This window comes from Puntigrus tetrazona, chromosome 25 (assembly GCF_018831695.1).
Source record: "Puntigrus tetrazona isolate hp1 chromosome 25, ASM1883169v1, whole genome shotgun sequence".
Classification (NCBI taxonomy): Eukaryota; Metazoa; Chordata; class Actinopteri; order Cypriniformes; family Cyprinidae; genus Puntigrus; species Puntigrus tetrazona.
Genome location: NC_056723.1, coordinates 12,228,035 through 12,255,917, shown reverse-complemented (window position 1 = coordinate 12,255,917; position 27,883 = coordinate 12,228,035). Strand labels below are relative to the sequence as shown.

The following is a 27,883-nucleotide window of genomic DNA, read 5'->3' as shown; positions in this document are numbered from 1 at the left end:
AAAATGCTTGTGCATTAAATATCTTATCTTACCTTCGAATACGATAATAATCCAATAAAATATTACATCTCGAGGACAATGCCTACGCTAAATACGATAACAACAAGCAATAAAAACATTGCAAATGTCGCTTTCTCTAAACAGAAAGCCAGAAAGAAAGAAACATCGACAATTTCTTCGAAACAGCAAATGCAGTAACGCAAGTCATGCATTATTTAAATACTAATATTGTTTCGCATTCACTAAAGTTTCGGGATAATAAACGAGCTGTCATTGTGGCATGTTTCTATTATTAGCTTAGTTCAGTTTAGAGGTTTGAACTGACATCAAACCACGCAAATGTATCCCGTCTGTCATTGAGCACATGCTTCAGATGTGAGTCACGCCAGAAACAAGACCTGTGACGTGCTCTCGCTTTCTCCGCCGACAGTTACGGGAGACGGAAACGAAAGTTGTCGACGTGCGGTGGGGTGAAACTTGATTAAGTCTTCTATGGAAATCTGTATGTTTTGTAGATAATACAACCCAGAAAATGTGAGAAAAAGCATCCTTGACAGAAAGCATGGCCCAACAGAAAATATACCTGACATTAATCCCAGAAATGCATTTTCAATGCAATGTAGGTTGGCTCCTGCTAGGCTAAGTGACATTAGGGCTGAACGATTCTGCCAAAAATCATTATTGTCGATTATAGTATAGAAATTGTAATTGCGATTTATTAATTAGGACGGTCAGTGAATAACGTTTGTACATTGCTTGAAGCAACCGCACGCCATATTTTGAGAAAAACAACTGAAAAACGCACCGCTTTTCTATAGTATTAAGCCTCGAATGAGAACCATTCATCAGATTATATTCTAAATGCAGAAATGCAATTAGTTGTGCAGCGAGTGCATTAATTTAAAATAAATGTCAAGAAACCTTGACATAAAAACTTGTCTGTAGTTTACATATTTGCATGACGCCGATTTTATGCAAACTTTGATAAAACGTGAAACTGCTGTACAGTGCAAGACACAAATACAGCCAATAAAATATTTCATATTGGACTTTTACAATAATAAACCAAAAGAATACTGTACTGGTAAGAAAATATTTCTTCGCTTTAAATCGTTCTAGATAACAGCATAACTGGGTGCCCTTCTTAGCGAGACATGAAATACGTACCAACAAGTACATATCACTGCAGTTTCCAAAAGAAATGAACACTAGAGGCAGTAAAACTCTGACACCTTTTATGCCTTTCAGTTAATAAAGCATAATTGTCACATAATTAATTGAAGAATATCACGTTCTGACTTCGAAACAATATTAATATGCTGGGAGATTTGAAAACCGATGCTGTTGAACGTTAGCATCGCACATATCCAGCTTCATGTCTACGGGTTTTCATAGACGGTAGGTTTGTTCGGTAGCTACAGTGAGGCAAGGAGCTCGGGTTCGAATCCCGTGTGACTACGGTTCGGCAAAACGTTTCATATCTGTGTAAAAGGAAGTTGAAATGACAATTACATCAACAAATGCATTTTTATATCTCTTTTGCATTTGTAGATTTAGGGTTGGATTTAGTGTAGCGCATATTTCCAACACAATAGAGCATTAACTTTTAGCAAGAGTCAACGGATATTTAAATACATATCTACATAGATGTAATAATAACGTGCCAGGGTGAATGTATTGAACCTGTGTTTTAGCGCCACTGAGTGGACATTTCTCTTTGAAACTGTGGCGAAACGTGCGGTAAGGCACGCAAAGAAGCGCACAGAGGTACATATTTTTAAGAGATCAGGTTGGTTTTCACACTGTCACCGAGCTGGGCTGTTATCATACCAAAAGGACAGTTATGTGTCACACCTGAGCGTGTCACCTGACAGAGCGAATCACGAGAGACAGAACGCTCTGTGCTGACATCCAAGAAACACACTCACGTAATCACACACTCGAGAGTTTGCGCGGACCATCTGTCTCACACACACACACACACGCACACACACACACACACACACACACACACAGGCGTGGCTCGTGGACAGTGTGACGGCTGCCATAATTAAGCTTATGGTGTTTGTCAACTTTCCCTGCATGTAGCAGAGAGCCGCACAGTGGCCATCCACGGTGAGTCACGCTACCCAGACGGGACTGCAGCATCGACTGCCAAAAACACAGTCAGCGCCATAGAGGCCTGGGTGCTCCACACTCCCAGCATGCAGTGCGGCTGCCAGATGATTTTTAAAGCCACATTTGCACACTACCCACCGAGGAACACAAATACACCCACCGAAAGCTGGCATTTAAAAATATGGTGAGAAGTAGTCGAGAAGCCAACCTCCTGCGGTAAACATCCGGCATTTGAAAACAAACGGGAGATGCTGTAGGAGAGACGCTGGTCTTTCGCGCTTATTATGTCCAGGACAAAGGCTGGACTGTGATTGGTCACTTTTAATGTAGCACAAGCGGGCAAAGCGGACTTTGTGGCGATAATCAAAAGTCTGACTCTGTGACTCAAGCAGAAAAAAACGCTGATCTAAAAATCTAAAAAAAAATTATGCAACACGATGATATGGATCGCAAAGGCATGCTAGTCAAAAATAAAAAAAATGCCATGAATGACAGAAATGCATCCACTTATTAAAAAGCGTAACGGTTTCGAAAGTTAATGTTTCGGGATAGTGTAATTGTGTAGTATAGAAATATTATATAAATATAATCTTTGCATTATATATTTTTTTCGTCTCTAAAGATATCATTTTGGCTTTAGTTTCTATTTTAAATCTTAAAAATAAATATAAAACATAAAACAAGCTACAACTGTTTAAGGTTTATTTTTAACTGCATCACGATTCTCAAACAGACCTGAACTATACAGTTCTGCATTAAGAGTCATTTCAGCATGTATAAACAAATTCCTTTAAAGTACTACTTTATGCCAGATGATTGTGATCTCGGCTATTTTAGATACTGCTGGTATTGTTTATAAGACATGCCGGGGCTTATTTTTACCTCACCCCTGCCAAGCATTAAATGAATTCCAGAAATTCCAGTTAAAAGTCAGTATCGTTGATCTAAGTGAGAGTATGCTGTTCTTCCTGATTTTTTGGATATCTGTATATTTCTTTCCCAGCCTGGTGTATGTTTCGTGAATCTTTTATCCGATGATAACTGAAAGTGGCACCGTGAAAAGAGGGCTAACAAAAAGAGAAAAAAAAAGTTACGCCAGAGTAGCGCACAACCAAGAAAGAGTTGTTAATTTGATTTATCGGAAATTATTTGATTTTAACCGAACTTTCAAATTATCCCTCTGTATTTAATATTTATCATGTTTTTCAAATGATTAGTTCTAGTGTGTGTAGATAGTTATGAATTTATTTAAAAATATTAATAGTGTCATATTATTAATATTTATAATAGTTATAATAAATGAAATTTGAAAAACTACATTTGTGCTTTGTTATACACACACACACATATATATATATATATATCTTTATGGGTGAAAAAAATTGAGACAATTTTCACTCAGAAGAACAAAAAATCCATTTGACAATTAAATTAAATAATTTTTTTAAATATATATATATATATATATATATATATATCCTTTATGGGTGAGATATATATATATATATATTTTTTTTTTTTTATCCTTTATGCTGAGAAACACTGGTAAGAAACTAGTAAGTAGTTAAAATAAAATAAATAAATAAACAGCATTAGCACAACGAAATTCTGTAGCATAAAATCTCAAAATAGTGTTTTTTTAAAGATTACATTGCATTTTTTGTGTATGTGTTTAAATGTAAAAACTGGTCACAAAGATTCAAAATGTCTATATTCACTTCTTTGATGTCTATTTCCTGGATTTAGGTTATTACTGACATCAATGGGAAGTCCCCAACTACGCAACTGCGTAAATGTGTGTGTACTTGTTTCTGTGTGGTATCAGCGGTGTGCTAGCAGCTTCTTACCCCTCTTGGTTGTCCTCTTCATCCAGATTGGAAAGTAGCTGGGATCCAGCCAGCGAGAGGTCCAGGGCAGCTAGAGGAAGGTCCCTGTAGGCGAAGCTGACCAGCTGCACTGGAGCCATGCACTGGCCTTCATCCTCCACCTGCTGGGAGATCACCTCCAGATCCGGCGCTGCCGCCTGCTGAGGGGGCCTGGGGACACACGGGACACACTACTCTATTGTCTTCTTCTACAAGAACCGTCTTAAATAAGATGACCTTAAAAATGACCACAAAGACGTTACATACTGAAACACAGAGTAAACGAAACCATCTACCTCTTATCACAGATGGGAAGTCAACATGCAACGAAATCAGATACTCAGATAATTTCTGTGTGAATGATTAATCATAATTAATCCAATGGTTAGTACCTTCAGAAACCACCTTGATTCAACTAAACAATTTCCAATCAGTGCACAGGGAAGTTGATTCATTTAAGTGAATGAGTTCATTTAGGTTGTTCATGGAAGCAGCTGACTTCTGCAAACTGCTTCATTCATACTAACCGCCCATTATAAACCGATTCACTAAAATCACTTACTGATTTATTTGAGGCACTGTGTAAAACGTCATGCAAGGAAATATCCAGTTAAGCGCAATTAAAAGGTAAAACAAGTTTACATTTAAAACTGCTTACTTCACAAGAAGTGCCCAAAAGAAGAATTCATAAGCAATGTACTAGTGTAGAGAACTACTTCATTAACACGGACTACCTAATAAAACTAATCCGCTAAAATGAGCCACTGATTCACTTCAGGAAAATATTTAGTTATGTGCAGTTGTTTGCATTGGAAAGGTAGACTGATTTTAATCAATTAGTCGAACTGTTTGGTACACAGTTCATGCAAATCAAGAATTTTACTTGAACTGACCGATTTACATCTGAACAAACCAATTCACTAACATGAGTCACTGATTCATTTAGGTCCCTGCATAAAACTCCATGCAAGACACGGCACATGATTCCCAGTAATGAACTATTTACTTGTTCATGACTAGAAGTAAGTGTTTTAATTCTGCCACCAAATAGTATTGTTTCATCCAGTGTTGGGGTAACGCATTACAAGTAACACAAGTTAAGTAATCAGATTACTTTTTTTCAAGTAATCAGTAACACTAGTTAACTTCAAATAAGTAACGCAAGTTACGTTGTTTTCCCATTTGTACACTGACATCTTTCCTGTACCCCTGTTGAGAGAAATTGGGAGTGAAAATCCTCGCACATCTAGTCCATAAGTTCCACGTATGTTTTTTCGTATTCGTCATGCTTTCCGAACAAAATGCATGCTACTGATACGAAAATGCAGAAAACCAAACCTGATCCGGTTTTTTTGACAGTTTTGGAGGCATTGTGTAAACGTGCCAGGGGCTTATTAATTTCAATTAGTAATGCAATCGCATCGAGTAACTTTCAGCAACACTGATTTCATCATTTGGAAAAATGTTACAATGTGGAAGCAAAATGAGTTTTGTTTCATGTTGACTTCGCTAACAGAAGTGCGTAGGACGAAAAACAGAAAATAAGGTGATAAATAAGAGCCCTGGAGTTAGCATATGGAAAAACACCATGTCCGGAAGAGGAAAGACAAAGCACACAGAAGCAATACACAAAGGGGAACTGTATATATACGGTACAAAGAAGATGGAAAAAAATCAAGCCGCGGTTAGGGACGCAGGAGAGGACGGGGATGAGGAGTGTGTTTTATTCCAACAATGCATGATGCATGAGACACGAACACAATGAACGACTAGCAACAGGAGAGCGAACTGAATCACAGACGCCACAGAGACCCAGAATCCCATTATTGAGGCGTATTCCCGTCGATCACCGACTGATGTGACTGCGAGGCAGACGGCAGGCAGATTGAGGAACCTCAAAAAGGGCACGGCCCGCAGACGTGGAATATGGAAATGCGTCCGAGCCCTCAATGGCTACATGGGAAATGAATGAAAGATTAAGTTGAGGCCTGGCGTCCCACGTGTCTAGATTGATTCCTAAACCCAGAATATTCATCACGGCCGCGCCATCATGCGTTGCATCCCACAATAATGAGGCACCGGGAGAATTTCAAAGCACAATATTGTGGCAAAAACAACAAAATCCCACAGTTAGATGTCATGGCCGGTTCTGCCTTTGATTTATTGGATACAGTGCGCCGATTCTTCTCACGTTTGCAGTCTGAGATTGCTGTTCTCAATCTCAGCGCAAACAAGGCGATGAATATATACTTCTGCGGCGTTCGCAGCGCGAATTTTGTGGCAAATAGTTAACGTAGATATAGTAAATAATGACAAAATGGTAGAAGTTCTTGTTTAATTGCAGTACAATAACGTGATAACTAGCCATCTGTGCAGTCTGCCGAGCAGCCGCTCTACTAAAACAAGCGGCAATGTGATAATTGTAATCATAACGTACGCTCATAGCTGAAATCAATACTCGCAACCCTGAAGACGGCTTAATCAAGGGCAGAAGAAAGGACAGAATGGAGGCGGAGAGGGGCAGAAACCTGGGTTTTGGCTTCTGTCCCAGGCGTGCCGGATGAGGGGAGATAAATTATGCCAGTGCACAGAGAAGGGGAAAAAAGGAAGCTTGTAATAGTACAGAGTAAAGAGGAAAACGAAGCATTGCCGCTACGAATACGGGGTCAACGGAGAGGCTATACTGTACTGTATGTATGTGTGGATGGATATTGTGAGATAGTGACTGCTTCTGCTGGATATCGGCCCATCGCAACCTTTAAAATGTTATTGGTTGTGGACCCAAACGTACCGTAATTTCTTCAGAAAAGCTTCTGCTTGAATATTCACACCCTCCTTTCATCTGTGCGCATTGTGTTTTGAGCAAACAATGCATGAAACATGAATGAACAATGAATAATTGGGTGACTAGGACATTATATTTTAACTCGAAATGAAAGCATATTTTTTAAAATATAAAAATAAGAATATAAAAGATTTTATTTCATATTTTATAAAAAAAAAAAAAAAATATATATATATATATATATATATATATATATATATATATATACATTTAATGTATTTTTATGTATTTAATGTATCTTTTATATAATTATCAAATTGTAGTAATTAAAAATCATATTAGAATTTTGCATTAATTGTAGCAATTTAGAAGTATTTTATTTATTGCTTTACGTTTTTTTGCTGTAAAAAAAAAAAAATTCAGTAACTGGAAATTGCAAGGATAAAAACAATTGTCAACTGTTAAAAACATTTTTTAAATAAAATAATATAAAAAGTAAGTACTGCTAAGTAATTGCAATTAAAAAGAAAATACTAAGTTTTAAGATTCATAAACACTACTGTACTACTGTTGCTTACTTTTAAATTATACTTTTAATTATATGTTTTATTCACAACTTCAAATAGATTTCTTTGTAAATAAGTTGTAAATAAAAGAAAAATTATAGAATTTTTTTATTAAAATAACTGCAGCGCTGTGGATGAATGAATCGATGAATCCTACCAATATTAAAACATCTGAACAAATTACGGTAATGGGAGGAAATATGGTTAAGTGCTTTAAATTTAATGCCACAATGCAAAAAAGAAAACTGAAACTTTCTTTGTTCTTAATTTCTTATTCTAACTGAAGTTTGCAATAAATGAACAACACCGTGCATCATCAGTATCTGTACAGACACTAAAATGCTCACGGCGTCGGCCGCACTTCTCACCGCAACCTTCATGCCGGCTGGCTGGTAAAGGACGGCCTCAGCATGTGGCGTCCCGTCCTCCCCGATGCTACTGTATCTGCACATTTGGCACTGCTTCCCGCCGATTGCTAACAGGACTCTAATCAGTCCTGACACGCACAAACTGTTCAGAGCATCACAATCGCATTTCCAAAAAACCACATGCAAAGCCGCAGCGCCGTCAGGTACTGATGAGTGTTCGCTACAGCGGCACAACGCCCACAAGAGTTTCTGTTTGTCTCACCGCGGGACAAGCAGGAGAGGACACGGACACGAGACCAGGTTCTGAAGTGATTAGAGAGGCTTGCAGGAGCCGGAGAAAGGCGGTAGAAAGGAAACTGAATCGATTTATAACATACTTTGCATTTATTCATTACTATTCTATTTATTTAGCATTTATTATGCAAATGTGGCACTTAAAGTATACCAAAAAAAGACATTATATAGCCTGTCGTCACATTTGGATGTCCCAAAACCCTGTGAGTTGATAAGGAAAGCTAATACTATAAATAAAAATGATTAAAACACTTACTAAAAAGATCTGTTTTGTTTACTTGCATATCAATGTAAAGATAACTGTAAAATAGAAAGAAAAGAATAATAAGTTAAAACCAATCAGTTACTGTGTGAAAAGTATGTAACCATGTACATATATATATATATATATATATATATATATATATATATATATATATATATATATATATATATATATATATATATATATATTCTCCTATCCAAAACTATGTGATAAATAATTTAATGCAAGGAAAACGTAGCCTGATTTTAGCATCAATAAATGCCTACTTTGCTGCTTATTAATGGTCAAGGCAGATATCAATTTTAGGGTAGGATTATTAAAATGCAGAATAAAACATTAACGCGCTTTGCAAGTACTAATATATGCTAGCAATATGCATGGCGCACACACACACACACTTACATATAAATACACGTTTTTAATTCAGAAGATGTTGTGCTAAAATTATTTTTATTTCCACTGACTGAACGACGTAAACTAGCCTGCGTCTCACTTTACCCCCAGTGAGTTCACAGCGCACAGTCATAAATCAGCCGGAGAGAATCAATAGAAATAAATAAGAAAGCAGCCCACAGGGACGAACATTAACCCCCACCTACCTATTTTATGGCTTGCTACGTTTTCCAGCTCCATAGCTTCGATACATCGTAAATAAAGGCTGGTTACCAAAAATATGTATTTTACCAAAATACCTCAATAGCGTCTGCTAAGCTTGAGGGGACATTTCTTGTATTTTTTAGATTTGCATATTACTTGATCTTAATATTTACATTTAATAACAAAATTAAATGCACAATTCCATCCACGGGCTTTTTTTTTGGAGGCTTTCGAAGACATTGTGTTGGGTATTCTGGAAACCCTCCGGCATAAAAATAATATAAATGTTTTGTTTATGTTAAGAAAATGGAGAACGTTTCTGTTCTGAAGGCGCGGAACATATTGTGGCTGTTTTAAGAGGAACTGCTGGTCTCTAGACAGGCGCTTCACGGAGACGCTGTAATCTTCAGCAGTATCTAAATAGCTTGCGCCTCACGCTGCGCTCAACCATAGAAATGCACAGACGGCAAAGTGAAAGCACCTTCCCTTGAAAAGTGCGGAGCTCGACTGAACACGAACCTCAGTGAATCGGCAAGACGAGACTACGTAGGCATGCAGAAAAAAATCCACTGTCAATCACAGGTCAGGTTAATTAAAGGGATACTACACCCTTGTGTTGTTCCAAACCTGCATGAACACAAAAGAAGATATTATGAAGAATGTTTCCGCTCCCTGTTGACTTCCATAGAGTTTTCCCTCCATACTGTGAAAGTTAATGGTTACTGGTAACTCTTTGCTTGCCAACATTCTTCAAAATGTCTTCTTTTGGCCTCAACTTTCAAGCAATTGATGCACATTCAAGGGATTAATGTGCGTCTCGTCAGTAAAGCCGGTTCTTTAAATAGCGTTAAATCTTTATCACCTGTTTTCAAATGGAGCGACAGTTAATACACTGATAAAAATAACCCAATGAATCACCTGCAAGACTGAACACGATATTGTGTAGCTTGTCAGTGATATACGACTGTGTATTAACTGATGCTCAATTTGAGATATATATATATATATATATATATATATATATATATATATATATATATATATATATATATATATAAAACAATTTTCGATTGATGTTATTGGAATTATTTATTGTTATTTAAAATATTTAACAGTTTTCATTCATATTATTAATATATGTTAATGTTGACTGAACGTTTATTTCATTTTTTCATTAGTTTTTTTTACTTTACTGGATCACGACAAGTCTAACATATTTATACAGAGTTTTTTTTTTTTTTTTTACCAAGGACGATAACTATAAAGGTACGTAAAAAGATAATGATATTAGTGTCCACACCAGCAGACGATATCGTCTGGTCACTTTAAGTGCATCTGTGGCTTTAAATTGTTCTGGAAGTGATATCAACGATATTGTTTTTCTGTGCCTTTATCATTACAGGTGTGATGTGGACTCCGTTGTTTTAGAACGATATCTTTATAGTTGTCGTGCTCGGTGTGAGCGGGCCTTTATAAACTGAAATGAAGTAAAAACAGTGTGAATATCTCCAGGACATCCATCTAAGGTTTCTATTGCATATCCAGTTCCTTTAATACAGATCTGAGTTACGAGATTCTGTGACCTTATAAGACAGTAAAACGCTGTTTCAGCATGGGATACACTAAAGTGGCTGTAACACGTCCCTCGGTGGGCTTCCAAGCACGCTAAACACACTGCAAATCACAGAGGAGATACAACCTCTATGGCTCTGAACTAGCTAGCAGTTCGCAGAGGACAGTAACAATATGGTAGAAAACTGTGGCCGGCAAACTATCAGTGATATAGGTGAGAAGTTGTTTACTACAAAGTCCACACATGGGTCTTGAAACAAGATGGCATAACCACATATAGGGTACAAAAGGGGTGTCAAGTGATATCCCGGTAACATCTGTTACACCTTCAGAGCCAGATGCTGCAAGCAGCATTCATCCAGCAGGCCATCAGTTTGCTCTAGTCAGCAGGACGTTTTGTCACCAGCTGTGAGATTCCCACGTCAAAAGCGTTTGCATAGGTCGGCCCTGATATAATACTTCATTCTTCCGCCACAGTCTCTCTGTGGAGACTTGCATGACATTGAACGGTATTTCGAGGTTGAATAAGAACGCAGCTTTGGTGCGTTACGAACCAGATGATGGTGGAAAAAAAAAGTGTGTCAGCATATTGTGGGCCCAGAAAAGATTCACTTGGACCAAACCCAAGATGCAAAGCAAGTTATTTTGAAGAATATTTTGATCAGAACAGATGTCTGGTGTTGTAAGTCATGGTGTTTGCATGACCCCTTTTTCTGCAGAGCCATTAAAGGCTATACATCAAAGCTATGAGAAATTAAAGCATATGGTGCAGCGCACAAACACGGCAGATTTGGTGTACTTGTTTTTAATGCATTAGTGGCACAAATCCCATGTATTTTTGTTGTGTATGTATATATATATTAAAATTGTGTCCTGAGTATAAATTATTAAAACATCTAATTAGCAACATGAATTAAATGGTTTCTTATACACAGACAAATTATAATTATTCTTTTTTATTTTACTTTTTTTTTGTTGACAAAATGTTTAACCCTGTCACCAAAATATCCAAGTAGTAACATGATTCAGATGGTTTTTCACACAAATAATTATTATTTTTTTTTTTTTTATATTTTTATATTTTGACACACATCTTGCTCAGTGCTGTTACCAGGTAGTGACAAATAATAACATCGCAGCTTTGTTTTTTACATTTTGACACAACTCACGTTCAGCCCTGTTACCAAAACATGCAAGAAATAACGCGATCTAAATGACATCTCACACACAGACGCATAACATCATTATATGATTTTCATTTTTTATAGAAATCATTTTCAACCCTGTTACCAACATTATTTCTAAGAAAAGTTAACCAAATACGTTTTTTCTTTAATTTGTTGGAATTCTATTATCATTGGTATCTAAATCAAACAAATAAATGTAAGTTTTCATTTAAGCTAAAAAAAAATAAAAAAAAAATCAGTAGTTTTCAAATTTAGATAAGCCCCGAATTTCAGTAACAGGGTTGAAAAAGGGCAAACCACATTTGAAATTAATGAATAATAAAACACCTCAGGTAATGCTAAGCATGCGCTCCTGATTTTAACAAACTTACCGTTCATATTTTTACTTATGTTTTTAGTATGAGGTCCTATTTTGTAACTGTTTATGGAAAGTGTCATATTACTGCATTTGAAGATCGTGAGCTACATGAATATGACAAAAAGCAGGTTGTGTAATAATTACATGATGAAATCATAAATAGTGGCTGTTAGTTAAAGTGGATGGTGCTGTAGCCTTCAAGGACAACAAGCAGAGAGGACGGTGTTGTAAATGTTGAATGTCCCGACGAGAAAATGATCAGCTTTTGCACAAAAGAACAAGACAGACCTCATTAGACAGAACAGTGGAGGCTAAATGTTAGCTGACCTGTTTCAAGCACAAAGGCGTCCTCGGGGTGTGTCAGAGTGCATGTAAGCATGCGTGTGTGAAAACATGAGCACATAAGCATGCATGCACGTGTGCACAATCACTCACACACACACACACACACACACACACACACACACACACACCTTGGTGAATAGAAGGACACATTCAAACAATAAGAACATGACCACATGATCAAAACACTCAAGGAAAATAAGAAAATCTGTCATCTGTCATGACTGTACAACATCCGTTACTTCACTGCGCTACACGATATATTTACAGGCTAAATATGGTTTTGCTACTTTTATAATATCATCTACTGATGAGCAATCAGAAAGCAAGAAATAGCAACCTTGATATAGCTGACTAACTAACTAGATAAACATAAATTCAACAAAACAAAACAACACCTGAAAGGGTGGCCAAGATGTAATGTTTATATTTTAGTCATGCATCAATCATTTATGTATTACCAGTAAGCCAAATGTACTGTAATGCAATTGCAATGATAATAAAAACTAGAAAGTACATTTCCTGAAGAAAATGTGAGTGGCGCGCTCGGTTGCATAACTAGCATGTCGCTAGCATGTTTCTAACATGATTAGCAAGTGACTAGCATGTTGCAAGCATGACTAGCATGTGTCTAGCATGTTTCCAGCATGATTAGCAAGTGACTAGCATGTTGCTAGCATGACTAGCATGTGTCTAGCATGATTAGCAAGTGACTAGCATGTTGCTAGCATGACTAGCATGTGTCTAGCATGATTAGCAAGTGACTAGCATGTTGCTAGCATGACTAGCATGTCGCTAGCATGTTTCTAGCACGACTAACAAGTTAGTCATGTGAGGAATAAGATTTGTAATGCTTTTCTCTTCTGCTCACAAATCGTACATTTATTTTATTCTACATTAATATAGAACGATTACTTAGGGATCATGTCACTGGAGCAATGACGCTAAAATCCAGCTTCGAAATCACATGAATAAAACATATTTTAAAATGTATTTATATAGAAAGCATTTATTTTATTTATATAGAAAACATTTAAAAACGTATGTTTTTAGCTTTACTTTGGATTAAATAAATGCAGGCTTTGGGAGATCAGTAAGATTAAAAATGATAATGTAATGTGATGATACTGTATATCAAACAGATATTATTTCTTAAATCTATCAGAATAAAATTAGGAATTCTGTGGAATGTCTGTGCAGCAATTTGAACAAAACACGTAATTGTCAGACTTTTGTACTTCTGCAGGTTTTAGTCCATACTGGCTAGTTTATATGGGTCGAGTGTTCCCAACAAAAAAACAACAACAACAACAGTATAACTCTATATATATTTGACCAATAAAATGCTATATAAAATAAGCATATCCCTTCCACTACCGACGACCGATAGCTGTAGTTGTAAAACAAAAAAGTCACTGCTTTGAATATTCTCTTATCTCAGTTTTACCTCCGGAAAAGACCTTCGTCTTATCGTTGTTGACTTTCCTTGCTTTAAGCTTGTGTACGTCTGCTTCTCGCAACACCAGATCAGCGTTACGCGCTGCACGTGTAAGTAATATCCACATGGCGGTTTTGGTTTGATTTAATATAAGGAGATTTGCGGTACACTTGCAATCTATCCTGCGGTGTGTAATTGAGTCAAATGTATGGTGTTATTCTCTGCCGCTCACTCCCGGTGTCTCAGGCTCTGCTCTGAATGCACAGTACACAAGTGCGGCTCTGATGAACAAAGACGACAGCTGAAGTAATCCACTCTGCATTCACTACCGACCTCCCAAACCTCCCTCTCCTTCTCTCTCCGGACACCCAAACCGCCGCCATCGAAATCCAGGAGCTTCCTGCGAGGGCCACACACCCAGGGCTTCTTCATGATACAATATACAGAAACTGACTTCAGAGCTGATTATCGTTTAATACTCCTTCACCATATTGACCCGAATAGGGTCAGAAGGAACAGAAGTACGTCTCATCGGTTTTCGAAGGTAGTGTTTCAAGTGTCTCAAGCACATATACACTTTAAATCATTATCATGAACATGCGGAAGCATTTGCACAGCGGGCTTATGTTTTAAATACAATGCTAATTGTACATTTATGTAATTGTAATATTTCATAATAAAAAGTTGTACATAAAAGGTTTTAGTAACACTTTGGAATAGGTTGACCAACAAAGAGGTAACAATGACGGTCAAGCTTTGGAGCGCTGATCCACTCGATTGTCATACTAAAACCAAAATATACAAATGAACACCTAAATAGAGACAAAGTAGTATACTTAAAGTACGATGTAAAATTTATTTAAAGAAAACTTGGAGTGTACTTGGAGCACAAATCTACTAAACTAGCAGTTTAATGAGACTATACTTCAAAATGTACACAAAATGCTACAAGTATTATCGGCTAAACTATCATTATACCTATAAGTTGACTTTTAGTATACTTCTAGTGTAGTACAAACTAAAAACATAGATGTACACTAGTTGTGTACCCAAAGTTTACTACTGTTATAATTAAAGTACTTGAAAGTATACTTTTATATACTACAAAGTGGGCCGATTTATACATTATACATACTTTTATACATAAAGCATGCTTAAAATATACTTTACTTAAGTATACTAATAAAACTTGACAGATACTACTTTTTGGTAAGGGGTATCAACATCAAAGGATTTTTAAACACACGTCTTCCTGTAAAGTTGTACAGACAGTGAAAGATTTTACGTTGAGGCACATCAAAGGATTTTTACGCCTTCACATTTATGCATTTAAATGGTTTTAACAAAAATGTCATGAACATAAAATACTATAAACAATGCAATAAACATAAAAGGATTTATAAGTTAAAAACCCATTTTTAATTGCAAATCCTTTGATATTCATTCTGTATTATGTTCATGAACATTTTACTGAAACCATTTACAAATGCATACATTTGTATCGTTTAATGTACAATAGCAATGCACTGTCAGCATTGACAAATGCAAAAAAAATGCATATTATGTACAAATGCGTGACGTTTTCCTTGTTCACTATATCGTCCACCTCTGAAGTCCACAATGAACTTAGCATTTCAGAGACTTAGCGATCACCACCAGCCACACGACGATGCAATAAAAATAACATATACATACCTAACAGGCTTATTTAATTGCGCGAGGTGGCCTGATTCTGAGCTACAGAGAGAATGCAATGCAAAAGTTGCGTCATGAAGACTCCACCTAAGAAGGCCAAGTCAGCATCCGCTGCTGATCCTGGGACAGCTGTGGGCTGGAAGGATGTGGAAAGAGCAGATAGGATCTCGCATTCTCCACATGAGTCCGAGGACACGCTGAGCGCCTGACTGCAGAGCAGCGTGTGGCTATAAATTAGGATCTCATGCTCCTCCTGCTGCAGAGCTCCTGCTGCTGAAGATGACGAGGTGATGAAGAACATTCATATGCTGGACCGACCTTGTCTTAATGTCTATCTGACGTCATTTATTTTATTGTTAAATACTTTCCCAGTCCTAATTTAGTCTCATCTGGCATCCTGACCAGCCCGGCACCCTGCAGCTATAACTAATCATCTGTGCGAATCAGTTTATCTGCCCAATGGCTGTTTGAGAAATCAGTATTTTTCGGTCCCGCTTAATAATATTAGTTGCTTGAAAACTTTCCAGCAATCTTTGCACCTTTACTTCTATGATAAATATGCGTTTGCAGCATTGACGCTACCATTAAAGTGCTTCTTTCTTTTTTTTCTTTTTTTTGAAAGAAATTACTTCAGCAATGCTTCTTTAATTATTATTTATCAAGGATGCATTGAATTGATTCTGTTTTTTTTTTCTATTAATCAAAGAATCCTGAAACAATGCATCATAGTATCCACAAAAATATTAAACGGCACAACTGTTTTCAACATTGATAGTAATGTTTCTGGAGCAGCACATTAGAGTGATTTCTGAAGGATCGTGTGTCGCTGAAGACTGGAGTAATGATGCCGAAAATTCAGCTTTGCGTCAGAGAAATAAATTCCACTTTAAAATAAATTACGAAAGAAAACAGTTCATTTAAATTGTAATAGAATTTATTAGTGCTGGGCATTGATTAATCAAATCCAAAATAAAATTGGAAATGTTTTTCTTTACATAATATATGTTTGTGTACTGTGTATATATTAATTATGTATATATAAATACATAAACATGCATGTATATATTTACATATACATATATATATATATATATATATATATATATATATATATATATATAGAGACATAAATATATAATATATATATATATATATATATATATATATATATATATATATATATATATATATATATATATATATATATATATATATATATATATATATTATCATTAAATATACATAATAAATATATACAGTACACATGCTATGTAAACAAAACTATTTATTTTGAATGCAATTAATTGTTGCCTAGCACTACAATTTAACATGTTTTTACTGTTTTTTTATTTATAAAAAAACTGTTTAAAAATCTAAATGACCAAAACTTTTTGATTAGTATATTTATTATTATGATACATATTAAATTGCCATATCATAATCACTTTTGGTGCATATCTGTGCAGTAACCAGAATATATAGTGCTAATTTATTAATAGCGCATTTGTGACCTATTTTGGGTAGGACCAGACTTGGCAAATCACGTTGGAATAAACGATACAAACCAAAAACCTCTCCAACAAATGTAACACAAACAAATCTTCACTGCAAGAAGTATTGAGACGAAATAAAAGGGGATAGTAACGTCTAAGCAACGCACAATTAGCGTGGAGCAAACACACACACGCAGACACGATGTGACACGCTCTCCCGTGCACGACACACTCCAGGTCAGTATAAAGCAGGTAGGATGTAGCTTGCACACTCACTGTGGCTGGCTCATGGTGCGGTGCGCAGCAAACGCTGAACGGACGTCCTCTTTCCACTCTCTCAAACGTGAGCTCTAGTTTGTGCTAGACGGAGGCCACTTCACTCAAACCGGACCTGAGAAGAAAACCAGATCGAAACGCTCTTTTCAAACACATTTTAATATAAAGCACCGGTTAATAAAAGGGCTTACGTGCAACTACTCCGTGCGTGTGTGTGTGTGTGTGTTTGTGTGTGTGTGTGTGTGTTTGTGTGCAAACTGGAATTCACCAGCGTGTGTTTGCGAACGCGTTAGCATCCAGTTCAGTCGTGACACAGTTATCCTTGCGGAGCGATGAAATTGTCGCTTATGCAATAAAATCGATGGAGGGAGATATTGGATCTGTTATGAAATCAGATACTCGCTTAACTTCACAGTTTTACCAGTGACCTGTGACTGAAATCAGGCGGAGAAAGCGTTAAAGCTACAATTCAGCAAAGCTACATACTCCATTTAACAGAATATTTGATATTTGAACAAGACGCATTGGTATAAACCTGGAGAGGAAACAAATATCCATTTAGAGGGTTTAAAGGAGTTTTGTGTGTATGTATATACAGTATATATATATATATATATATATATATATATATATATATATATATATATATATATATATATATATATATATATATGACAAACGCTGTCAGGCTCAAAATCATGTGATATGTATGAAAGATGATATTTAAGTTGCCAATCTTGCCCCTTCTGCTAGGTATGAAACCTTTTCTTCAGCGTTGAGTTTAATGGATTAGGTTGTAGGATGGATGGAGGTACGTTCTGAATGTGAGCTTGCAGTTGATTGTTAGAAAGGTAAAAAAAAAAAAAAAAAAAAGATAAGTTGTTCACAATAAGGTGAAAAATGGAATGGCTATAGATACAGCGAACATGCTGAGTTTAACTAGAAAACTAGTATTTTGAATCAGTGACCTCTACGAATCATGTCTGAAGATTCATGAGCGAATCACAGACAAGTCAATCTAATCTAATCAATCTTTTATATTACACAGATGCATGCTACATACAGTATATGTTGTAAACAGTGAAGCCCAATGAAATATATGTTTGAAAGACAATATTATTTTTAACCTTCATACACCAAAACACAGTTCAAAATGGACTTTAAAGGCACGAAAACGTATTTCTATATTTAGGCTAAATACAAATGAGGACAAAGGAGCTTATTAGAGATCAAAACTAGACTTATAATGATTTAATAACTTTTTTATTTGTCATATATTTCATTTTTTGGGTGGACACTGTAAAGTCGCTCTTCTGATTTTTATTCAAATGTGTTGTGTGCTCACACGTTATAGAACGAGGTTTCTCTTTGAATGTGACTAAATCGCTTTTTCAAGTATATTATGTATTTATGTATTTAAAATATACATCCAATATGCTCATAGAAAATATATTTATTTACATTTATTTTGGAATGTACACACACACACACACACACACACATATATATATATATATATATATATATATATATATATATATATATATATATATATATATATATATATATATTTTACATGTTTTCACACCTCTTTATCTATCTATACACACAAACACACATATATATATATATTTACATATATATTTTACATTTTCACACCTCTTTATCTATCTATACACACACACACACACACACACACACATATATATATATATATATATATACACACACACACACACACACATATATATATTTACATATATATTTGACGTTTTCACACCTCTGCCTATCTATACACACACACACACACATAGTTTTTTATCTTTTTTGCAGTATGGTATCATACAAGCAAAAGTGGCTACAGCAAGCTAAAGATGATTCTTTGATGCTTTCTCTGACCCCTTTAAAAGAGGTCCCTCTTACAAGACAAGACATATATTCTTGCAGCTCAGGCTGGCCCTTTGAATTCCCAGAATTCATTCTGTCCTACATATGGCATGCATGTGTGAGCTGAGCGCATAGTGCTTCATTCACATTTAATAAGCGCACTTTAAAGAAATCGGTTATTATTGTACAAACAGCTCGATTTTCAGCAGGCTAAGCATTACACAAAGCTCAGACCGCCTACGTTTGCCCTTTCTTGTGTCAAGGTGCGATGAAGCTGTCAACCTCGCCACGGACGGGCATCAATAAACAGAACGGTCCGTAGAGCTCGTTTAGCACCGGCTTCAATCACTGAAGTGCTGTGATGAAAACTTCATTCACCGAGACCTGCCTGACAAACGCCGGTGTCTCAAACTCTAGAGGTATTACCTCAGGCTGGGGACGGGGTGAATCTAGTACACAAGACAAATCATATTAAGCCAAATAAGGCACAGCGTACACAGGTCAGTGAGACAGGAAGTCTGAATAGATGGAAGTGGGACGAGCTAGAGGAGAAAGGAAGACGTTCGTTTTAGCTTGTTCGTTTAGCGAGAGGTGCCGTTTGCCACTCGTGAAAATTAAAAAGGTAAAAAATGAATGGTTTTAAGAAACAGTATCATTCTCTTTAACGCTTAACAGGTAATCATGCATACGCTTGTAACTATGCCAATGTGATAACAAATTTGATTTAAATGATCAATCAGTTAATCACAGGAAGTTCACAAAGCCGAAAGGCCATGCGTTTTCACTAGTTGTGCTTAACAACCTGAAATTATCATTATTTTTAAATAATAATAATTCATGGTTTATTGGCCCTCCAATTTACTTTCAACTTTTTTTATGCAATGTAATTCATTCCAAAGCTTTTTTGTATGTAGTTTTACTTGCTGTTTCTTTAATGATTATTTTATAGTTAATAGTTACAGTAGTATAGTTATAGTTACAGTTAATATTTAACTGCAAAGCCATCACCTCTGATAAAATGTTTCTACTCTTGATTTTAAAATATTGCCAAATATCGTCCTTTCCCAACAGCATATACATCAACGAAAGCTTACTTGTTCGGTTTTCCGATTATGCATGTCTTAATTTCAAAACTTCGGCCCTCATGACTGGTTTTATGATCCTGGGTCATATATGTGGTGATGTGATGCAATGCATATTTTAGGTAGCCTTACAGTCAGCATAATATAATATTACCTAATATAAAAAAACCCATACACTAACATTTAGCATTAGCTAGACTAAATGGTCAGCTTCAGAATTCATTACTCATGATTAGTTGGTTAACTAATGTAACTTAATGCCAACAACAACAACAACAACAAAAACCATATACACAGTGAAGTGCTACTTTATAAACGAATTTATGTGTTTTAATGAGGTCCCCGTGCTCTATAGGCCTATTGTACGTCCGTGCCACAGTTCAGTTAGCCGTGTCTTTTTAAAACATTAGCAAATTTGTATAACTCATATAATAAATAACGAATAATAACAATCCCTTACGCTCGACGTCGAGCGACTCGACGGCGCTGTTGCTATGGTTACCTCCTCACGCGAGGCGATCCGTCGAGAGCGTGCACACTTAGCGCGCGCTCTGACCGATCCAACTTTCGAAAACACTACTGAATCATACCATTTCCGCCTTTTTCACATTTCACCCCCCACCAGCACACCTCAGCCGCCTTCGGATCACGTAGCACTAGGTTACTCTTGGACGCTAGGTCACGCGGGCCGACCGAGCGCTTCTGAACCCGCGGCGCGTGCCGAGCGCACGTCCTCCAGACGGAAAACGGTACGTGCAACGAACGGGTTACTGGTTCACCGGACTGATCTGAATCCGGCACGTCTCGCGTCGGCGCTCGTTTTGGATTTGTTGTGTTGACCACGTGCCCAGAGACCCGCAACGGACCTACGGAACCGAAGTTCGTGGATGCCGCTATCAGAAGTTTAGCGGCGGACTCGGAGCGCCAAAACGCGCGCGAGAAACATGGCGATGGAAGCATTTCGTGTCGTTTTGACGCTCTTCTCCGACCAGACTCGTCGGGAACGAGCACAAAAATCCCCATCAACACGGCATCGGATGCGCGCTGTAATACATGCTGTTACGCGAAAATGGAAGACATGTCTTGTATTTCCCAGGCCTAGAGGAGCTGTCGGATGAAGTGGTGTCTTCCGATTAAAGCATCGCGCGGCCAGCACCATGACAGCTCGTGATTCAGCGATGCAATTACCGAAATAACGGCAAACGCCTATTAAGCCGATAATTGGTGGATCGAAGGAGGGGAGAAGCGGTGGTGAAATGCACGTCTCCGAGGGCCAACCTACCTCGATTTACATCGTTGAAACTTTAATCGCGTCTCCCTGGCCCTCGTGGTTACGATAACGCGTCCCTTGCCGACGATCAGAAGATGCTTGAAGCGTGAAGGCGGTTTCGCAGTGGTCAAGCGTCCGTTCTGCTGCTTCTTTCGCGAATAAAGCGGACGACGAGCAAAGGCGAGCCGTAACGCGAGCATCGTCGCTCAGCGAGGTGATATCAGTCCAAGCGTCCAGAGGAAGGCATCGTATTCGCGACAGGAGGAGCGCATCGTGTACCTATCGTGTTGTGCTGAGGGCTTCCCCCCCCCCTTCGATTCACGCCAGGGACTCCGTCTCCATCGCGCCGGAGCCGCGTTACGATCGGACGCGATTCGATTGAAGCGCGAACGGCAGCATCGCTCCGTTATGTCGGAGGAGGAGGAGGAGGTGGAGGAGGAGGAGGAGGGGATTCATTACGTAGAGAAAACGCTTTTCTATTGGGTTTCTGTCAGAGAGACGGCAAACGCTCTTCGGGATAACCTCGCATCCGTCAAAACGCCTCGCCGCGGACACGCGTCGGTCACGCACACGGCGGCAGGAGCTGTCGCGAGTCATGACCGAGCGCGCGGAGATGGCAGAGGTGACATTGAGATGTGAGGAATGCGTTTAAACCCGACTGAGCGAGAGGGAAACGAAACACAGCTGCTTTAGACTTTCAGATCAGACTATCATATTACGTGCCATTATAATACCATCTTACATCAGTAATAGCATCAAACGCTATCACGGCGCTGTGCGTAAGGCTATCATACCAATGGACATCATTCAGCTACAATCCCTTACACTACACTGTAAAGTTTCTGGTGACTTCCTGTAAAGAGCTGCTCGGCTTTGGCCATACAGCGGGCTGTTGTATTGATGTACTGTATTCAGGTTGACTGGGTTTACTTTAGTTTTAGGTTTTAACATCATTTCAGGTGAGAATCACATTCCTGCTTTAATAATACACACTACTAGTGCTGTCATACTATTACAGTTGACATTTTAGTATATTAAAGTGATATGCAAGATTATTAACCATTACTGGACATTATTATTATTATTATTATTATTATTATATATTATTATTATTAAATCATGGAACTCTAAAAAAAAAAAAATTAGCATATGCAATTCTGAAAAACATGTTTGGGTTTTTGGGTTATTTTTTAATTCATAATTTGATTCACATATTAAATTGACAGATTTGTTAAATTTGGAGTGGTATCCTGTTTTTGAAAAACGCCTCTCACGCTCAGTTGACTGAACGATATTAATGTGATAGAAATAGAATTAATTCTTGTGATCAAAGCATCAGCATCATTACTTCGGTCGTGAGTGTCACATGACCCTTCAGAAATCACTGTAATAAGCTGACTTGCTGCTCAAGAAATATTTCTTATCATTAGCAGTTGAAAACGGCTGTGCTGCCTATCATTTTTGAGGAAACCACGATACATTTTATTTACACTTGATGAACACGTTTAAAAGATCAAAATGCATTTGGAACAGAAATCGTAACACAATACGGTAAATGTCTTTAGCATCCAAGTGCCTTGACTGAATAAAAATACTCCTTCAAGACATAAGACTTACTGATTCAAAATTTCTCAAAGGTACATTTGCGTTAAATTAATAGTTCACCCAAAAATGAAAAAGTAATCAATTACTCGCCCTCGAGTCGCTCTGAACCCCTTTGAGTTTCATCGTTGTGACGAACACAAAGGAAGATATTTTGAAGAAAGTTTGTAACCAGCCTGTTTTAGGTCACCGTTGGCAGAATTTTCATTTTTGGATGAACTATTCCAGTTAAAACTGAAAAACAAATTACTTATCTAGTTGACCGATAACACTGATAATCGCAAAGAGTTTTTCTAAAATGTTCTAAAATGAGACATTATTTAATGAAATATGCTACATTTCTAGAACAAAAATCAAAACGCTGGATGAAGTCAGTTTTGACATATTAGAGTCAAAGTCATTTTGTCACTCCATGATTCAGAAGACTCAGAGAAAACCATACGTTTTGACAATCTTTGGGGAATAAAATGCTGTGTATAATCAAGCTGACTACATATGAACTGAATCCCTCTGTTCCAGACCTTCAGGAAGGACAGGAATGAAAAAGTAAAGTTTGGTGTGTGTGAGTCCTGCCGAAGTGGAGATATATGGTTCAGTGTAGGAGAAAACGGTATACGGTACTTAAAATCTATTTACACAAACAGTGCTGTAAAAGAAACAATGAACGGTGTCTTGTGGATGCTTTCATTCTGAATAAAATACTTCTGAAAAACCAAAAAGTCTAAACAGAGAGGTGCGAGAAAAAAGACAATTTGTGCAATCATGATGAATAAAAACAGTAAAACATGCGTCCTTATCAATGTAAACACATCCCCCTTGTCTCCGTTCATTCAAAGCTGTGGTTACTTGGCCTTGTGGCGCCGAAACCTCACAGCTATCCCGTTCTAACGGTTTTCGGGTGACTCGACACGATGTCTCCTTTTGTCCTTCGCGTGCCCTTTAAGCGAGGAATGTAAACAAGCGATTAAAGTCTGCGAAGTTCCCACGATTCCACGCATACCTGCGTCGCGCACACAACTTCCCCATTAGCGTATCTGGCATACCTGAGTCGGACACCAAACCCAGCCGGCCCACACACACGAGAGAGAGAGAGAGAGCGAAGCAGTCTCGCTGAGAACCACACCTGCTCTTAACGCACTTAAAACAAAACGCCGCCACCCCTCACCCTTTCTATTAAAGAAGGAACCTAAAGTTTCACTTCCAGTGATCCGATCTCAGCGCTCGAATCGGCTCAAAGTAACAAGAAGATACGGAGAAGCCTTCTTCCTCATTGAAAGTTACTGCGTCTCTTTTTGTGATGCAACGGCAGGTAATTCCCTGCAAATTGGCTCCTGTTGTGTTCTAGCGACGCACGATGAGAATCGTTCCATTCACAAATGCGGACAAACAGCAATCACAACATTTCTGAGCTCAAAGGGATCCGCCCACCGCACTTATGTGGCTCTGAAATGCACGGTGACGTTTAGACCAGGAGTTATTTGAGGAAGACGAGGTGACTCACCTGCACTGGATTTCACCTGGACGGTAAGTCTTCACTGACGTTTCCCTGAAACGCAGCGTGCCATTGGGATTTCGTACGTCTAGGCAAACTTTCAGAAACCTCGAAAAGTGCATGAAGTCGAGCAAGGTGAGTCCCGAGGCGGGGGAATTTATGAATCGTGCTTTTTTTTGGAAAAGTAATGACACTAATCCTCAGTAACGTTTCGTTACTGACCTTTCACATTTGACTCTAGATTTCGGAGAGTCCTGTGAGAATAGGACATTTGCTCAAGAAAAAACTAATCGGAGAAGCAGAACACTTCATCAAAAGACTAAAACCGTGTGCCGTTTATTAACATTGCTGTCACATGTCACAACTGAGATATTAAATAACTTATTAAATAACATATTTAATGAACCTTTATATTGCAGAGCCAATACAGTCAAAACAGAACGTTTGAAATATATATATATATATATATATATATATATATATATATATATATACAAACTCAAGTGTTATTATATTGTATGTATGTGGATGGATTAATGTTGACATATTAATATTTATGTTGTTAATTTAATCATTCTTACATATTGCATGTTTATGTCTGTATAAATGTTGAAATCTAACTCTGTATGAATGTCGAAAGCAACCAATCAAAACCTATCGTAACCTCTCCGGACGAATGTAAGATAACCTGACCGCATTTACTTTACTCTCAGGTGATCATCAAGTGACTGCTGTCAGTAGAAATTTCCAATTTCCGAGAAGATCTACTTAGCGTTCCCCATGATGGCAGGTAAAAAAAAAGTGAACATTAAAGATGATAAAATGTGACAAGAGAGTGAATTCGATATAAAATACTGTATCGTGTGCAAAGTACACTTGCCGTTGTTTTTGCGAATTTCTTTTAAATTGGATGCAAAAAAAGTCTGCTCGATAAATGATGCACTTGTTTCTTTCTTTCCTTCGGGTTTGCTCTTTACAGTAGAACACGGTGACCCTTGCACTGGGCCAGAAGCCAACTTTTGCATGAATGGAGGAACATGCTTTAAAATACCCTTGGTGTCCACTCCCACGTGTGTGTAAGTATCCATTGTTTTGTCACTTGCATCACGACATACCTACCTACGAGATGCCTCGACTGAAACCCCTGTCCCGCAGCTGCAGCGCCAGCTATGAGGGCAGCAGATGTGAGCAGTTCCAGCTGTTCAGTTTCTCCCGGGACAGTGAGGAGAAGGGCATGATCGCTGCTGTGGTCATCGTCGCCCTCCTCATCCTGGTGGTGCTTGCTGTGGTCATCTACTACATCTGCAAGTGAGTCACGTGGGCTTAGACGCCGACGTTTCGTATTCAATACAACCTTTTTTTTCGATATTGCAAAGAGACATGCTGTGGATTACCACAGAAAACTGTTTAAACACAGATGATAAAAAGAGCTGTAACTCATTTACAGCGATAGAAGTAACATCCACCGATCTATGATAGACCAGCGGTAATATCACAAAAGATTAGCAGTTCCCCCAAATAACTATATACACTTATTATAACCAAAGTCCCTTCTGTAGTCTTTGTTATAAAGTAAAAGGCTGAATGTGCAAGACTTCCGGTCGGATTTGCTTCGTTAGCTTAGCTGTAACAAAACAGCGCGTAATGCATGAACTGGTATTTGTTATACAGTTTTAATGTATAATCTTTATCTTAAACGTAACGTTACTCGTTTTGTTTTACCATACAACTCTTCTAACCTAGTTAGCTTGTTTAGCGGCTAATCAAACTTGGGTCTGGCGTGTGATGTTGCATTAAACAAAAACAAGCCCAATACAACATTTCTGTTAACGCGTTAATATCGAGCAACTTGATCCGTTTGTCCTCGGACTTCATCGAGTTCAAAATCGAGTGAATAATTCAGCATAGCGCTTACAACAAACTTTTTTTATTAAAACAAAAACTGTCACCGTTTCACATGTGTGTTCACAAAAAAGTAAACAACATGTATGTAAACGTGTGGAAAAAACAGATACCAAGCTCTTTGTAAAGTTTTATCGAGTATTTATATATAGGTTTTATTATATGAATAACTTTTTAAGGTCAGTGTTTGTTTGTTTTCTGTGGTAATCAAACTTTTGTAGTGCTTAAACTTAAACCCAGAATGTTATCTTAAAGATTGTTTTAACATAAAAGTATCCGCGTTAACCTTTTTTGACCCCCGAAACATTGTTTTTCCCAGAATAAAGAGAAAACCCCGGAACCAAGCCAAACCCGAGGAGTACTGGAGAGTCCGGTCCAACAGTCAGACGGTGTGACTCCGCTCTTAAAACACATGAATCGTGAACTCGACAGCTTTACCTGCTAACATCGACCCCTTGTGGAGATCTCGAAGTCAATGTGAAAATCTGTCACTCTCTCAAAATATCTTTCTTAATGTTCGTAGATTTTGTAAATAGTTTCTGTCGGTTAAAACGCCTTAATTTAAATACGTAACAAGGATGCAGATCGTTTACGCGCCAGCTGTTACCATGCCAGATGTTTAATGGAAAGCAAAACATTTCAAAACGAGCATCCTCAGCCTAGATTTTAGTTTAAAGTAGATAGACTTGATAATATATAACATGATGGTCATGTGTGCCGTGTACATACATTTTTACACTGTGCTGTTTTTGTTTTGGATGAAACTTTGATTATACTCATTCCTTTTTTATTATAATCCGCTGGATCACACTGGTAGATTTTTTTTTATTATTAAATGTAAGTAACAACAACATGCTCAATCATTAAAACACTCCACCGGACTGGATATACAATCATTTTATAAAATATATTGGGACAATAGTCAAACCTTTACATAACCGAACACGTTCATGTCATATAATCATGTTATTTTTTCTGCAGTATGTGTATACTGTTTACAATATGCATGTTTTTGCATGTCCAGTACCTAGATGAACTGTCTGAATACACTTTATACAGCAGAGCACAGGTCATGCATAATGTGTCCCAAAATGCAATGTGATTCCAGTGAGATGAATGAAGATGTATAAATATTAACAAAAGTTTGACCCGTGTTTTCTTCTCACTATGTCCAAAAATGTATATATTTACATAAACTTTTTCAAACATCAATTAAAAAGATTTTAAGATTTTGAGTTAAGTGGTTTTATTGAGCGTCCAACTCAAGTCTTCATTAAAAAAAAAGATGATAATGAAGAAAATAATTAATAAATGAATCTTATTATACTTATACTTCTCTTAAATACATCAATGGTCTGCAGGAGAGTTACTTTGAGAGTTAGAACGGCTTTAGAGACAAGACCAACAAATCTATAAATGAGCCTAAAAT

At 37.4% G+C, this 27,883-nt stretch overlaps 1 protein-coding gene and 1 long non-coding RNA gene across 5 annotated transcripts in view; one reads left to right on the top strand and one right to left on the bottom strand.

The window, feature by feature from the left end:
- LOC122331227 overlaps positions 1–22,586 on the bottom strand; it is a 34,946-nt gene extending 12,360 nt beyond the window's left edge. Inside the window, exons 1-3 of the long non-coding RNA XR_006248144.1 lie at positions 21,471–22,586; positions 17,220–17,334; positions 3,966–4,154 (exon numbers count right to left, since the gene is read on the bottom strand). This is a non-coding gene — a long non-coding RNA (uncharacterized LOC122331227). The remainder of the gene's footprint in view (positions 1–3,965; positions 4,155–17,219; positions 17,335–21,470) is intronic.
- A 1,568-nt stretch (positions 22,587–24,154) lies between these two features.
- On the top strand, positions 24,155–27,689 carry LOC122331226 (pro-neuregulin-4, membrane-bound isoform-like). Of its 4 annotated transcripts, XM_043228767.1 has the most exons (6): positions 24,155–24,687; positions 24,794–24,879; positions 25,266–25,342; positions 25,532–25,628; positions 25,708–25,860; positions 26,774–27,689. In XM_043228767.1, exons 3-6 carry the CDS (start codon positions 25,333–25,335, stop codon positions 26,847–26,849), a joined length of 336 nt encoding a protein of 111 aa, XP_043084702.1. In that variant the 5' UTR covers positions 24,155–24,687; positions 24,794–24,879; positions 25,266–25,332; the 3' UTR covers positions 26,850–27,689. The 4 variants fall into 4 exon arrangements, with proteins under 4 accessions (XP_043084702.1, XP_043084701.1, XP_043084700.1 ...); XM_043228766.1 differs by lacking the exon at positions 24,794–24,879 and having other exon boundaries at positions 24,156–24,584; XM_043228765.1 differs by lacking the exon at positions 24,794–24,879 and having other exon boundaries at positions 24,156–24,687.
- The last annotated feature ends 194 nt before the right edge of the window (positions 27,690–27,883 follow it).